Raw genomic sequence first — 15,522 nt, forward strand, 5'->3', positions numbered from 1 at the left:
TTGGTTTTATTTTATTTGTTTTTATCTTATATTTTGGAAATGTACATCTAGTTGTTGTTTTTTCTTTAATTTTTTTGGGGGCCCCAAGAGAGTGGGGCCCTAAGCTGTAGCTTGTTCAGCTTATACGTAAATCTGGCACTGGTTGCTATCTACCATGAGAGTGCAGACACAGGACTATGATCTGTTATTGTCATTTTTTAAAGGACTTTAGATATACTGGACAAGTATTTTAGGTAAAATTCAGAAATCTGGATACACACCTGTGGAATATTCAGACAAAAAACAGATCGGATAGCCTACTATCATGCTACCTGTGATTTCACCTTCCCCTTAACAATCATTTCTTTGACAGCATAGCGTCCATTCAAACAAGCAAAAAAACCATATTTTACTTGCCATTTTTAAATGGGCACAACTGGGTTCTCTGTGCGTCGGGGATCACTGGCCATGCCTGCAATCCAAACAGGAAGATCCATTAGTTCAAATAACCAGATAGTTCAAAATCTATTTTTGAATAAATTCTTATCTACAAAGCCTCTCTTTACTAAATGCATTCATGTAGTTGGTTGTGTTCCTGCTCAAGGATTTTGCCCCGCTCTCAGAAATAATGTTCCTTCAATTAGCTACTGCGTTTTCTAACCAGGTTACATGTCCAACCATGTTGAAAATTCTTACCTCGATACATAGACAAGGCAACAACTGAGTGTACTGTAAAGAGACTGGTTTCATCAAGTCCTTCCCTTGTACCTGAAATTGTAAAATACCCTGCAATAAGTCAAGTATTTCTGCATAGTAAATAACCTTTCAGAAAATTCCCCATGTATTCTTTTTATGGAGAATAACGTTATCAATGCTGGCTATGTTTGTATTAAAAAAAAGTACAAAAGCATTTTACAATACTATTTATATCTAATAAAAACACATAAAAATCAAAATGGGGGACCATCAACAGTTATGGAAAGTGGTATTCTTAATGGCCTGTATAAGCCTGATGGAATAGAAGAGTTTTCAGGAGGCTTTTAAAGTTTGAAACAGAAGGCACCTGCTGAATCTCTACTGACAAGAGAATCATTGCACAGGCCTGGGCCAATAATGCTTTTGAATTCTGGTGCTGGAGGAGACTTTTGAGAGTCCCATGGACTGCAAGAAGATCAAATCTATCCATTCTTAAGGAAATCTGCCCTGAGTGCTCACTGGAAGGACAGATCGTGAAGCTGAAGCTCCAAGACTTTGGCCACCTCATGAGAAGAGAAGACTCCCTGGAAAAGACCCTGATGTTGGGAAAGATTGAGGCCACAAGGAGAAGGGGACGACAGAGGACGAGATGGTTGGACAGTGTTCTCGAAGCTACCAGCATGAGTTTGACTTAACTGCGGGAGGCAGTGGAAGACAGGAGTGCCTGGCGTGCTCTGGTCCATGGGGTCACGAAGAGTCAGGCACGACTAATTGACTAAGCAACAACAACAATCATTGGCTCTAGCTCTGCTTCCTGTTGGCCTTCTCTGCCTTTCCCCCTACCAGTCTCAAGGCACACCAGCCTCCACTGTTAGATGCCCCAAGATGCTGGCAGCATTGAGGGAAGAAAAGAGCAAAGAGAAAGGTGGAAGAAAGAGAAGAGAAAAGGATAGGAAAACAGAGAGCAACAAAGGACAAAACATTGCATGCATCCGTCCTGCCAAATATGGCCTCTTCATCAGGAACATGCTACAAAATGATAGTAGGTCTTTGGATGTCTTTAGTAACATAGGAAATTCCATTTCTTTCTGCTAAGTCAGGGGTCAGCAAACCTTTTCAGCAGTGGGCCGATCCACTGTCCCTCATACCTTGGGGGGGGCAGACTATATTGGGGGGGATGAACAAATTCCTATGCCCCACAAATAACCCAGAGATGCATTTTAAATAAAAGCACACATTCTATTCATGTAAAAACATCAGGCAGGACCCACAAATAACCCAGAGATGCATTTTAAATAAAAGGACACGCTCTACTCATGTAAAAACATGCTGATTCCCGGACCATCCATGGGCCGGATTTAGAAGGCAATTGGGTCGGATCTGGGCCCCAGGCCTTAGTTTTCCTACCCATGTGCTAAGTGGACCATTTTCAGTTTCCTACAAAGACTTACCAAGGCGACTGGACCCACATCTTCACAAAGAAACCACTGGTGGCAAAGGCGAACGTAATAATCTGTGCCTTCAACAGCCTCTGAAATATCCACTAAAATGTTTTTTTTCGCTCTGTCCACATCATAAACGATTCTGATGCCCGAAACTTGGAGTGGGGGGGAAGAGAGAATGGTATTAACAAACGTTTGTGCTTTAATTTTACTGTTGATGTGAGTCAATATAAGATCTGGAATTCCATGACTGATTTGATTGCTATTTGGGTTTGACATTTGGTTTCAATCAGTATTAGCATCACCAAGGCTACATTCCTGTCCATATTTACCTTGGAGTAAGCCCCACATTTCTCCAATGAGAGTACGGACATCCTAATCAAATAATAATAATAATAATAATAATAATAAGTTTACCAAAGCATGCATTTCTGTTTCAGATTAGTTTCAAACTATGATTAGTAGAATTCAGAAACAAAGGAAGTGTTCTACATGATGTAGTGCATGTAATTTAGACCTCCTGGACCTCAGCTTACCAAAACAGCCTGGAATATTTTCCTCCACATCACTGTTTCTGCAATCTGCAAAATTCAAAACAGATCGTTTATTTTTCTGAGACGTCTGTCTTCTTGCCTCACAGAGCTGTTGTGCTGGGAAATGGGGATGGGACAACCATGCACCCCACCTTTCACCCCTTGAATAAAATTAATAAATGTAAAAATTAATAATATTATTTTATGGGAAACAGAATGTTGGGCCAGACAGGCCTTTGGTCTAATCCAGTTCCTCTCTTCTCATGCCCAGCTCCACCCCATCTAACAATTGTTTGTTTCACGGTCTCCCATAATGGGATAGAAGCTCTTTGGCCACACGTTTATTTGATTTCCTTCCCTCTTTTAAAGATACTTCTCAAAAGCCTATTTACAACTTATTTGGGGGTTTTTTTCTCATGCAACAAAATGAAAAGCAACCTAATGGTTGACTGAAACGCTAAGCATTTTAGTGTTACGCGTTGGAGGTCAAACGACACAGCAGCTGGAAAGAGTTTTCTGTTCTTTTATTTACCAAATGCTGTAAATAAGGGAAGTCAGGCACAACACACTTCCTAAAAAGAAATGCATGAGTGAATCGGATACTTGGCTTGGATGGAAACGCTAAATGGAGTTTCACAATAAGTTCTGCTTTCTGATTGTGTCTTACTGGGAAGCCCATTCGGGTCAAATGAGATTTGATGCTCAATGCATCGTTAGAAACTACATCAAGATTTGTTAAAAAATAATAATAGCTGAGCTGATTTTCACCAGGACTAGAGTGAACGGGGAGGAGAGGTTTAATTATTTCGTCCCTAGCTATGATACCAATGAAAATTGCCCTTTCGTGCTACTGTTTATTTTAGGCATTTGTGGTTTAACATGGCAGGGCTGCCCTATAGGTCCTTTATACTAGGAGTAGACAGATCTGTCAATCTCAGTGTCTTCTAATTCCTAAGATTTTTTTTTCTAATCTTCAATTCAGTTCTCCACATTTCCAGATCAGTTCACCGTTTTTATATTTAAAAGTCCTCATGAAAACTCGTCAGGGTCTGCGGTGAGAATTTCTCCCAATATGTATGTTTTGTCTAACAAGTACATCTGTGAAATGCAATTTTCCTAACACAGTGGTACCTCGGGTTACACACGCTTCAGGTTACAGACTCCGCTAACCCAGAAATAGTACCTTGGGTTAAGAACTTTGCTTCAGGATGAGAACAGAAATCATGTGGAGGCGGCGTGGCGGCAGCGGAAGGCCCCATTAGCTAAAGTGGTGCTTCAGGTTAAGAACAGTTTCAGGTTAAGAACGGACCTCCTGAACGAATTAAGTACTTAACCCGAGGTACCACTGTACTTGCACCCATATATGAATTTGTAGGCACACTTAGCCCCAGGACCTGCAGTTTTGTACAAATTACTTGGCTGAATAACTGCAATGCAAAATTCGGAAAAGTGCAGATTTTTGCAGGGCGGCTGTGTTTTGGTTTGTGTTATTCTGGAAAGCGCAAATTCACCTTCAAATGAGAACTCAATCGAGTTCCTTCCCCAACACTACTTTAAAAGGTAAAGGTACCCCTGACCGTTAGGTCCAGTCGCGGATGACTCTGGAGTTGCGGCGCTCATCTCGCTTTACTGGCCGAGGGAGCCGGCATACAGCTTCCGTGTCATGTAGCCAGCATAACTGGCAAACCAGAGCTGCGCACGGAAACACCATTTACCTTCCCACCAGAGTGGTACCTATTTATCTACTTGCACTTTGACGTGCTTTTGAACTGCTAGGTTGGCAGGGGCAGGGACCGAGCAACAGGAGCTAACCCCGTCGCGGGAATTCGAACCGCCAACCTTCTGATCGGCAAGCCCTAGGCTCTGTGATTTTTACCACAGTGCCACCCGCATCCCTTAACACACTACTTTACACACAACTAAATATCACCAATCTAACCAACCTGGTTCGTATTTGTTAATACAGTGGTACCTTGGTTCTTAAACGCCTTGGTACTCAAACACCTTGGAACCAAAACACTGCAAACCCAGAAGTAACTGTTCCAGTTTGTGAACTTTTCCTGGAAGCCAAATGTGCTCCGTTTTGAGTGCTATGCTTCCATTTTGAGTACCACACTTCTGTTTTGAATGTTACTCTGAGGTCTGTCTGTTTTTGCTATTGGTTTTGTGATTTTGTTTTTACAGCTCTTTTTGTTTTGTTTTTGTGATTTGTGTGGAACCCAGTTCAGCTACTGATTGATTGATTGATTGTGAGACTGCAGTACATTGTTTATTGCTTTCATTTTATGGATCAATGGTCTCGTTCAATAGTAAGATCTACGTTAAATTGCTGTTTTAGGGGTTGTTTTCAAACGGATTAATCCATTTTGCATTACTTTCTATGGGAAAGCGCGCCTTGGTTTTGGAACGCTTTGGTTTTGGAACAGATTAAGCTTGAGAACCAAGGTACCACTGTAAGTATATTTATACTTAGAGCTATATACTGTAAATCTTGAGCCAAGGTCAAGGAAAGAAGGCATTACAGTTCTGACAAGAGTTGGGATTATAGTTCTAATTTGTAAAAATTGCCAATTTCCTGGTCAGCATGCATCTCTGTTTTCTCATTCATGACACCCTCCCAACCTCTAAGATCATCATTTATTTCCAAAGATGGATTCCAACCTTCAACATAATATTCTTGATTCTTTTTAACTCCGCAGTAATTTGGAATTGTCCTCATGGTCACATGGAGATGTTGTCCTGCGCTGACTTCAAAGCAGTTAAACTGCACTTTCACCTGTTTGGATTACAAACCAAAAAAAAATCAAGGGAATTATAGGCAATTTCCAGATCGTGTTGGAAAGATTCCAAAACGAGGTTAGATTATGGTCTTGTTGAGTCTACTGGGTTGATGTGTTCAAACCTGTTTTTGAACACGGTATGTTTTCTATTTTCTCGCCACGATTTAAATAATCAGGAGGCATGGCATACTGGCAAGCTGCCAGGAGGAATTACCAAGGAAATGTGAGGTTCTCACATTCCAAGCTCATTGCTAAAATGCAAACTATAGCAAACTCAGCGTCCTGGCAGTTGCTCAGATCCAATGATCGCTTGAGAATGCGGCAATTTCAAACATTCATTCATTCATAGCACTTTTCCATCAACAACATCTTATATTGAGATGTTCCACAGGAGGAAGCTGAGGAGAACTCTCCCATGTATGCATTAGGGTGGTTCATAAAAAACTTTTTTTAAAAAAATGCCTGCTCCGAAGGTCTTATCTTACTACACTAGGAATTATATAGCTATATCTGAAATTTCACGCATATCCGTTAATATCTTGACCCCCTGAATTGAAATTTCTGCCTTCACGACATAGGAAAATGGCCAAGTAAACAGCTACCATATTTTTTGCCCTATAAGACTCACTTTTTCCCTCCTAAAAAGTAAGGGGAAGCGTGTGTGTGTCTTATGGAGTGAATGCAGGCTGCGCAGCTATCCCAGAAGCCAGAACAGCAAGAGGGATTGCTGCTTTCACTGCGCAGCGATCCCTCTTGCTGTTCTGGCTTCTGAGAGTCAGAATATTTTTTTCTTGTTTTCCTCCTCCAACAACTAGGTGCGTCTTGTGGTCTGGTGCGTCTTATAGAGCAAAAAAATACGGAATTTTCGTAGAGAGTCACAATATTAACTGATATGCATGAAATTTCAGATATAGTTATATATTCCCTAGTGTAGTAAGATAAAACCTTTGGAGCTGGCTTTTTTTTTTTTAAGTTTTTTATGAACTGTCCTAGTATAAATCACAGCATGCTCAAAGATTTGCATTATGTTAAACGGGAATCTTTCACTGAAATCAGCAGTGAATCACTCATCGGTATTGCAGCGAATGAGACTGTACAGGTTTTAAAGCTCATGGTCTCTGAAATTTAGGCTGCAATCCTATGCATTGGGACCTCTGCTCTGGTCAAACCTCACCTGGAGTACTGTGTCCAGTTCTGGGCACCACAGTTCAAGAAGGACACTGACAAACTGGAACGTGTCCAGAGGAGGGCAACCAAAATGGTCAAAGGCCTGGAAACGATGCCTTATGAGGAACGGCTAAGGGAGCTGGGCATGTTTAGCCTGGAGAAGAGGAGGTTAAGGGGTGATATGATAGCCATGTTCAAATATATAAAAGGATGTCACATAGAGGAGGGAGAAAGGTTGTTTTCTGCTGCTCCAGAGAAGGACACGGAGCAATGGATCCAAACTACAAGAAAGAAGATTCCACCTAAACATTAGGAAGAACTTCCTGAAAGTAAGAGCTGTTCGACAGTGGAATTTGCTGCCAAGGAGTGTGGTGGAGTCTCCTTCTTTGGAGGTCTTTAAGCAGAGGCTTGACAACCATATGTCAGGAGTGCTCTGATGGTGTTTCCTGCTTGGCAGGGGGTTGGACTCGATGGCCCCTGTGGTCTCTTCCAACTCTGTGATTCTATGATTCTATGAAATTCCCACTGCGCACTTCCATCAATGCATATGAACACTGACCCTGATTCAGCTCTGCTGCAGGGAAGATGCTGAGGTTAGCAGCAGTTCTGACTATGAATGCACATTCTCCTATGCATCAAACTATGCTTCTAGCATTATTCAAAGAGTGTTAGATGCGCCTCTTGAGAATTCGTTTGCCCAGCTGCATCTACACTGGTGTATCTCTGGTGTTCCTCCATCTCCTTGCTCAATCGGGACAATGATCAAACCTCTAGCCCCTAACCAGCATTAAGTCCAGGGTTCGCAAAAGAAATGTAGCCATAAAACAATTTCCATGAATAGATTCACTATAGATATATATGACAGGGCCTTCTCTGTGGTAGCTCCCCATTTGTGGAATGCCCTCTCTGCTGGTGTGCATGTCTTTCTCCCTTCTTTATTGGCTTTCAGGAAGAATTTAAATGCCCAGGTTGATAGATACTGGTCATGGCAACCTTGAAATTAGCAACTGTGATTGCTCTTAAACGTTTCTTAGGTGCTCTAAATGCTTTCAAGTGTTTAAAATATGTGTTTATTTTAGTTTAAATTGTACTGTTTTAACCGTCTGGTGTGTGCCACCCTCGGCTCCTTTGGAAGGAAGGGATGATATCTAACAGAATGAATGAATGAGAGATCAGAATTTCAAGGTTCCTACCAGATGACATGTTTATAGAGCATCTTTTCGCACAAATTTTGTGATATTGATTATTCATTCTGATTGATTTGTGGGGAGGTTATACAGCATCACGTCAAGTAACCCCACACTTTTCAGTGCATTTCCCCATCACTTTTTGTACCCAAAAAAGTAAAAGGGTAGCTTGGAAGCAGGTTTACTGTGCAAGAAGTCAAATCCACTTCGATTTGAATTTTGCCCATTGAATCACCCCACAGCCGCCCCCAAAAGCAGACAGTCTGGAAATGACTCGATAAAGTGAGGGGGTGCTGGCTCAGAAATGGGCTGGCTCAGAAATGGAAACAACAGGAAATACCAACAATAGAAGACTGGAGATCGAAGTTGTTAGACTATGCCGAACTGGATAAGATGACTGGGAAGATTAGATATTTAAGAGACCAAAAGTTTACAGAAGACTGGGGAAAATTTGTTGAATATCTGGAGGGTATAAGTGAGGGTCAAATAACGCTAGAGGGTTTTAAAAGAGCACTGTGAAAACGTGAGAGGTATTGTTAAAAGGGATATAGAAGAAAAAGATTTATAAAATGACAATATAAATTAAGGAAATGCATAAATTAATAATAACTACGAAAGATTTGCGGAAAAGCTGAAGGAAGTTCAAAAAAAAGAAAGATTTGGAAAATATGAATGTGAAAATAATGAATGTTTTTTTTTGTTTTTTGTTGTAAATTAATAAAAATTATTTAAAAAAAAAAAAGATAAAGTGAGGGGGTATGTTAGAACTGACGGTTTGAAATAAAGGGTTTTTGTGATGACCAGCAGACATGCGAAGCAAACAGCATAAGGCATCATTAGTTTTTCATTAACTGTGGATTTTTATACACACACACACACACACACACAAAGGCATCTGGGAACAATGACATGAAATACCCTAAGCCCACACAACACGCATACGGCCATTATGGTGCTTTCATAATATCAATGCAAACATAAACCACAATATCTTCTTCAGACAGACACGAACCCGTCTGCAAATGTGGTAGCAATTACAATCAAACGCTTGCTCCTCTTTTATCAGAGCTGCAGATTCTGTTGAAATAGCTTCAGTCTCACTCGGTGCCTGCAGTTCTTCCCTGGTTCGATTATTACTAAAGCAAGGAGCCAAGAAGTGGGAATGGCCTGGGGTGGCCCAATAGAACTATAGGTCAGAAATAAGTTCGTGGGCCAACGTTCATCCCCAGTTCTCCTCAACATCCTACATTCCAAAACCACTTGTTTTCTGGTTTATATTAATGGGGGCAGGGGGACATTGTTAAGTATAAGCTTATGCTGTCTCAGCTGTGTACACACCATCAATTCAACGCACATCACTTTTGCAAAATAATTCTGGGAACTGTATAGTTGTACTTTGGATCCCGAACGACTTGGCTCCTGAAAAAAATTGGCTCCGGAACGATTGAAACCTGGAAGCGAGTGTTCCAGTTCTCGAACGATTTTTGGAAGCCGAACATCCAGCATGGCTTCTGCAGTTTCTGATTGGTTGCAGGATGCTCCTGTAGCCAATCAAAAGCCGCACTTTGGTTTCCGAACATTTTGGAAGTCGAAAGGACTTCCAGAACAGATTCCATTCGACTTCCAAAGTATGACTGTACTTTGTTAAGGGTGCTGGGAACTTTAGATCTGTGAGGGTAAACTATGGTTCACAGGATTCCTTGGAGGAAGTAATGTGCTTTAAATATATGATATATACAGTGGTGCCTCGCAAGACGAAATTAATTCGTTCTGCGAGTTTTTTCGTTCTACGAGTTTTTTCGTCTTGCGAAGCACCGCTGTGTATTGGCGGTTTCCCATAGGAATGCATTGGCGGCTTTAAAAAAAAGGCGCAAGACGTTCCGTCTTGCGAAGCAAGCCCATAGGGAAATCCGTCTTGCGCAGCAACTCAGAAAACTGAAAACTCTTTCGTCTTGCGAGTTTTTCGTCTTCCAAGGCATTCGTCTTACGAGGTACACAGCCTTGCATTTAATAGCTTGTTCTTAAAATCTCAAAACGGCAAAGATTTGACAACAGTGTAATGAAGCATTTACCTTCCTTACAGCAGACTTTACATTTATGTCCTTCAATATCTTCACTCTCACACACTGAGAGTTCTGCGTTTCCATTGAGAGATAGCAAATTTCAATGCCACGGATATTTTCTAAAAAGAAATTTAGAAATACTTGTAAGTCCTGCTCTCTTCTCAAACTTATTTGGCTTACAGCCCCCTTTTCAGGCAAAAAAAATATTACTCAGCACCACCCTGGAAATATATCTTCTTTAAACAAACAAACAGAAAGATGCAGTGTTGATGGACTTGACCACCGATCGGTTATAACTTGTGTGTTTATTTGGAAAATAAAGCAATTGCTACAGCTTTAACTCTATGTTTCATCGGTAAGCATCATTATGTGACCCCTGAGCCAAGGAGATTGTTTTTATTGACTAAGAAGGTAAAGGTACCCCCTGACCATTAGGTCCAGTCACGTACAACTCTGGGGTTGCGCGCTCATCTTGCTCTATAGGCCAAGGGAGCCGATGTTTGTCCGCAGACAGCTTCTGGGTCATGTGGCCAGCATGACTAAGCTGCTTCTGGCAAACCAGAGCAGCACACAGAAACACCATTTACCTTCCCACCGGAGCGGTACCTATTTATCTACTTGCACTGGTGTGCTTTTGAACTGCTAGGTTGGCAGGAGCTGGGACCAAACAACGGGAGCTCACCCCATCGAGGGGATTCGAACCACCGACCTTCTGATCGGCAAGTCCTAGGCTCTGTGGTTTAACCCACAGCGCTACCCGCATCCCTCTCTTACCAATTAGTTTCTTTAATAAACACAGCGAAGGACAAAAGAAAACATCTTACCAGAATGGTGGTGCTCCCAATGAAGGACCACACCCTCTTCCATCCCTATTAATCTACATCACTACACTACATCTTGTAATCTGAGCTTGTACCCTCTGTGCTTTCTGTGCAGTGCCAGTTTTACGTATAAACTAAACAAGCTATAGCTTAGGGCCTCACTCTCTTGGGGGCCCCAAAAAAATCAAAGGGAAAAAACTGGGTGTACATTTCCAAAATATAAGATAAAAAACAAATAAAATAAAACCTACATACAGCAACAGTGTTTTGTGTTGTGTAGGCTCCTATTTTGTTATGTGCAAATGGCTTTAGATACCTATTAGGTCCATAAATTACCATATAGCATACAGTGGTACCTCGGGTTACAGATGCTGCAGGTTACAGACTCCGCTAACCCGGAAGTAGGACCTCGGGTTAAGAACTTTGCTTCAGGATAAGAACAGAAATTGCACGGTGGCAGCGGGAGGCCCCATTAGCTAAAGTGGTACCTGAGGTTAAGAACAGTTTCAGCTTAAGAACGGACCTCCAGAATGAATTAAGCTCTTAACCTGAGGTACCACTGTATATTCAACACAAAAAACAGCAGCAATTTGTTGTTGACAAAGGACAGCTGGACATATAAACAGCCCCATTACCTTCAGTAGCTTAGGGCCTCATCAAACCTAAATCTGGCCCTATTTCTGAGATTTTCCGAGCTCTTCTTGACCTTGGGCTGAGCGGAGGAATGAATCTGTTAACTCTCTCTCTCTTCTAGTGTTTCTTCTGCTAGCTGCTCCCCATCCAGTATTTCCCAGCTTCTGCCTTCTGAACTATGCCCCTCTGCAAACCACTGTTCCAAATCTATACTGTCCTCCTGCTCCTGGGAAGATTCAGGGTCAGGGGGAGGGGGTGGGAGCCTTCCTCAGCACGGTCCCTGACCAAAGGGTTTACCGAAGCCCAGGAAAACCCATTGCCTCCGGCACAACTGCCGGATCCAGAGTAGGCTTTGTCGCCATCCTGCCATGGCGCCCAACCTGTTTGTTGCTGAGATTCCACAATGAATCCTACTTACCCTCAAGATGTAGTGTCCCCTTAACACTCAAGAGAAGAGAGCATTCCCTTTGTCCTGCACACTTCATGGTGGTCCACAGCTTCATGCTTCTCAGGGTGGTAGGAGAGAGAGAGGCAGGAGCAGTATGGCAGAAGCTGCTAAGAATACCACCTATGGATAGACCCATATATTTAAAAGGTGCATGGAAATGTTTTTTTTAAAGCGTCATCCCTACGAACAATCTCTGCTTGTTGGCAGGAGGCTTCTCTTAAAATTATCTTTGCGTGGCCAGGCCGCGACAGCCCCAGCCCCCATGGAACATAAGGAAGGAATAAAGACTCTGACAACGTTATATGGAATTAAAATTAGGCCACAACTTTATTAAGCTTCTGGACGTAGGAAGACCTTGGCTTAGGCCTTGGGCATGTATCCCTCCCAGCCCCCCAGCCGGGGGAACTGGGGCACATCAGGGTCAATGGGATATGGGGGTGTTTTGTGAGACGTATGTGTAGCAGGCAGCCCAGCCCATATCCCCACACGCAGGGTAGTTCACTGACAGCCTTTCAGTGTATGGCCAGTCACATCCATTATATATAACCCCTTTAAGAGGGGGACCTTGGAATCACCACCACAGGGGGGTGAGTTACCACTTCACGCCTCCCCCCCCCCCCCATTATAGGGAAGAAAAGACCAAAGGATTCCACCCAAGGCCATAACCACCAACGTTGTGGCGAATTGCTATGGGGAAGACATAACCTGCCAATGCAGGAAAATTTATTCCCGGTCCTTCAACAGCAACCAGTCAAAGACTGCAGCAGCGCCCACTAAACAGGAAGAAAAAGTTGACCTGCAAATAAGAAAACATTAAACAAAGGGAGGGGAGGGTGGGTGAATCTCCAGAGCCAACTGCCTGGCTATTGTCGGCTCCACCCCTATATATAAATGGGACTGGCCCCACTTCCCAGCAAGAAACTTGATTACTGAGGCTGGGCGTGAACCTCCAAATAATAACACTGAGAGGCAGGCCAGTCCCTGTTTGCCAGTAAGCTCCCTGGGAACTGTAGCACCACGTGTGATCCCACAAAGGGCACCCCCATTTTAAAGTGTGAGTGCTCATTCTCTGCCACTGGACTCCATCATGTCTAGCCAAAATAAACACTTCGATTTCTCCCGTATTCTGGAAAGGCTGTAGAGATAGGCTCATATTATCAGCAGCCTGATTAACAATAGCCCGATACTGGAAACAACCTAAAGAAATCCCCATTGAAATCTGGGTAAATAATATTTGGAATGTGGCTCTATGGGAACGCCTTCCTCGCCACAGAAGGGTAATTAAAGGCACTTCCAAGATGGACACTTTTGACGAGACTTGGCTTCCATTCTTTTCCTTTATAAATGAGGCAGAAGATACTTTTATTCCACCCTCAACACAAGAATCTTTGTGGAGAGGATACTTAATGTTTATTATGGTTTTTATATATGTTGGAAGCTGCCCAGAGTGGCTGGGGCAACCCGGTAAGATGTGTAGGGTATAAATAGTAAAATTATCCTTAGGGGATGGGATGTCCCTATTTTCACCGTGGAACTGTTGGAGAGTATGGAATTGATAATGCATAAATTAACATATTCCTTGTGTACTGTGTACTGCATATGAAACTTTATACGAATGTACCACTGGACTAGTTACAGAAGTTATATGTTGTTCTTGTATTTACATGAAGACCAATAAAATTATTTTAAAAGAGAGAGAGAGAGAGAATGTTTTTAAAAGCAAGTGCAATAGCCAGGTTGGGTTGCAAAGCATTTAGGAAGCATTCAAGAGAATAGGGATATTCATGGTTTCTTCTGCAGACAAAAACTCAATATTTGCCCTTTCTGCTGCATCATATCAGAACTAGCTCCACTGGGCCTAGAGTGGTCAAGCTGTGACCCGCCATCAGTACAACTCCCATCAGTAGAATTGGCCAAGGTTCAGGGATGATGGGAATTGAAGTCCAATATCAGACAAACAAAAGTTTCCATGCCGTTGGCCCACAGGACCTGAGCTGCTCTGATTATCTTGCGAGGCGGGACTAAATTAATAGCACACTTAGTGATGTTGGGGGTTTCTTCTTCCAATGTCAAGCCCATTAGATATTTCTGGGGAATTATTATTGGACTGACGATTTGAATTCCAAAGTGGAAGGACTCCTGCAAAGCTGTGGCTAAATGGCAGATTTACACAAGAGGGCACCATAGCCTTCCAAACCATTTGGTCTGAATATTTTGGTTATCACAGACACAAAGATTTCTCATCTACTGATCTTATTTCACATGAATCTGATGGAGGAGCTATTGAATTAAATGTTTCTGGTGCTGGAGTTTCTTCTGGTGGGTTAATTGATGGGTTATTATTAGGTTTGGGGCATTTGGGGGCTTTTAACCTTTTCGGAAGTTGCTTGGAGACTTTTTGTACTAAGCAACCAGTAAGTCAGAATACAATCATCACCATCATCAGATCAATACAAGAACTACTGAATGTGGATTTTCTTACAAATGCGTGCTACTCACTGTGGAGGAATGCCACAAGGTGTCATGCTTAGGGCTTTTCCAAGGTTATTATGGGAATTTTCATATAAGCATGTTCTGGGGAATCCTGAGGATGTATGGAAGCTTATCATTCCTTCTTCAGAAGGAAGATCAGCAATGACTGAGATCTTTCTCCCAAAGGCAGCTTGCCTATAACAACTTTCTAGAAGAAGAAGAAGAAGAAGAAGAAGAAGAAGAAGAAGAAGAGGAGGAGGAGGAGGAGGAGGAGGAGGAGGAGGAGGAGTTTGGATTTGATATCCTGCCTTTCACTCCCTTTAAGGAGTCTCAAAGCGGCTAACATTCTCCTTTCCCTTCCTCCCCCACAACAAACACTCTGTGAGGTGAGTGGGGCTGAGAGACTTCAAAGAAGTGTGACTGGCCCAAGGTCACCCAGCAGCTGCATGTGGAGGAACGGAGACACGAACCCGGTTCACCAGATTAGGAGTCTACCGCTCTTAACCACTACACCACACTGGCTCTTGAGAGATGAACAAGCGGGAGACTGTTCCTGATATTCTGGCTTGATCTGTATCTGTATTGGACTTGAAACTGTTTTAAAGATGTTCTTATTCTTGATGTTTTTATGGTTTAATCACTTCGGGTTGTTTAGGGGAAGTGATTCCTAAATGAAATAAATAATACGACAAGTGGCACAGAAGGGTTGGGTATGTTCCAGAGCGTGCAATATGATTCCTTAGATGATTAGACCCAACATGTCTGACCAACTCTCTATATGAATTGAGTGGGTTTCCTAGAACATACGACTCTTCCAAGAGTCCTCGGTGACACAGAGGATTCTGTGATACAGTGGTACCTCGGGTTACATATGCTTCAGGTTACATACTGTCAGGGGTTCAGGAGCAGAGGCACAGGAAAGGGAGGAAATGGAGAGCGAGGGGGAGGAGTCCGAAGGAAATGTCAGCGATGACAGCGGTCCGAGGTCTCTGAGTCTTTCCAGCGAATCGGAAGATTCACAGAAAGGGGCTCCCATGGTCAGGGCAAGGGGGGTGCCTAGGGGGACACCCCAGGAAGAAGGGGCCAGAGGGGACTCAGAGAGCAGCAGTTGGAAATCAGGACCAGCGTCCACACCAGAGTGCAGTAGGGGGGAGGAGTCCCAGGCATCGGGATCAGGCGGCGCACTGCCAGCGGGAGGACATGAGGCAGGATTGGCCACGCCTCCATCGGGGAGCGAGGAAACGGTCGAGAGGAAGGTTGAAGGCTGGGCGCGCGCGCCAAGTTCAAATGTACAGGAGGGT

General features: G+C 43.0%; 1 protein-coding gene across 3 annotated transcripts in view; it reads right to left on the reverse strand.

Moving 5' to 3' along the window:
• IL17REL (interleukin 17 receptor E like) overlaps nucleotides 1–15,522 on the reverse strand; it is a 52,191-nt gene that overhangs the window by 17,914 nt on the left and 18,755 nt on the right. For all 3 annotated transcript variants that reach the window (XM_083399840.1, XM_083399842.1, XM_083399841.1), the window contains exons 3-9: nucleotides 11,720–11,869; nucleotides 9,857–9,966; nucleotides 5,312–5,426; nucleotides 2,654–2,698; nucleotides 2,127–2,272; nucleotides 676–747; nucleotides 397–451 (exon numbers count right to left, since the gene is read on the reverse strand). In XM_083399840.1, coding sequence (XP_083255966.1) covers nucleotides 397–451; nucleotides 676–747; nucleotides 2,127–2,272; nucleotides 2,654–2,698; nucleotides 5,312–5,426; nucleotides 9,857–9,966; nucleotides 11,720–11,869 — 693 coding nt within the window. The remainder of the gene's footprint in view (nucleotides 1–396; nucleotides 452–675; nucleotides 748–2,126; nucleotides 2,273–2,653; nucleotides 2,699–5,311; nucleotides 5,427–9,856; nucleotides 9,967–11,719; nucleotides 11,870–15,522) is intronic.

This window comes from Podarcis tiliguerta (assembly GCF_965153285.1).
Source record: "Podarcis tiliguerta genome assembly, chromosome: 10".
Taxonomy (NCBI): Eukaryota; Metazoa; Chordata; class Lepidosauria; order Squamata; family Lacertidae; genus Podarcis; species Podarcis tiliguerta.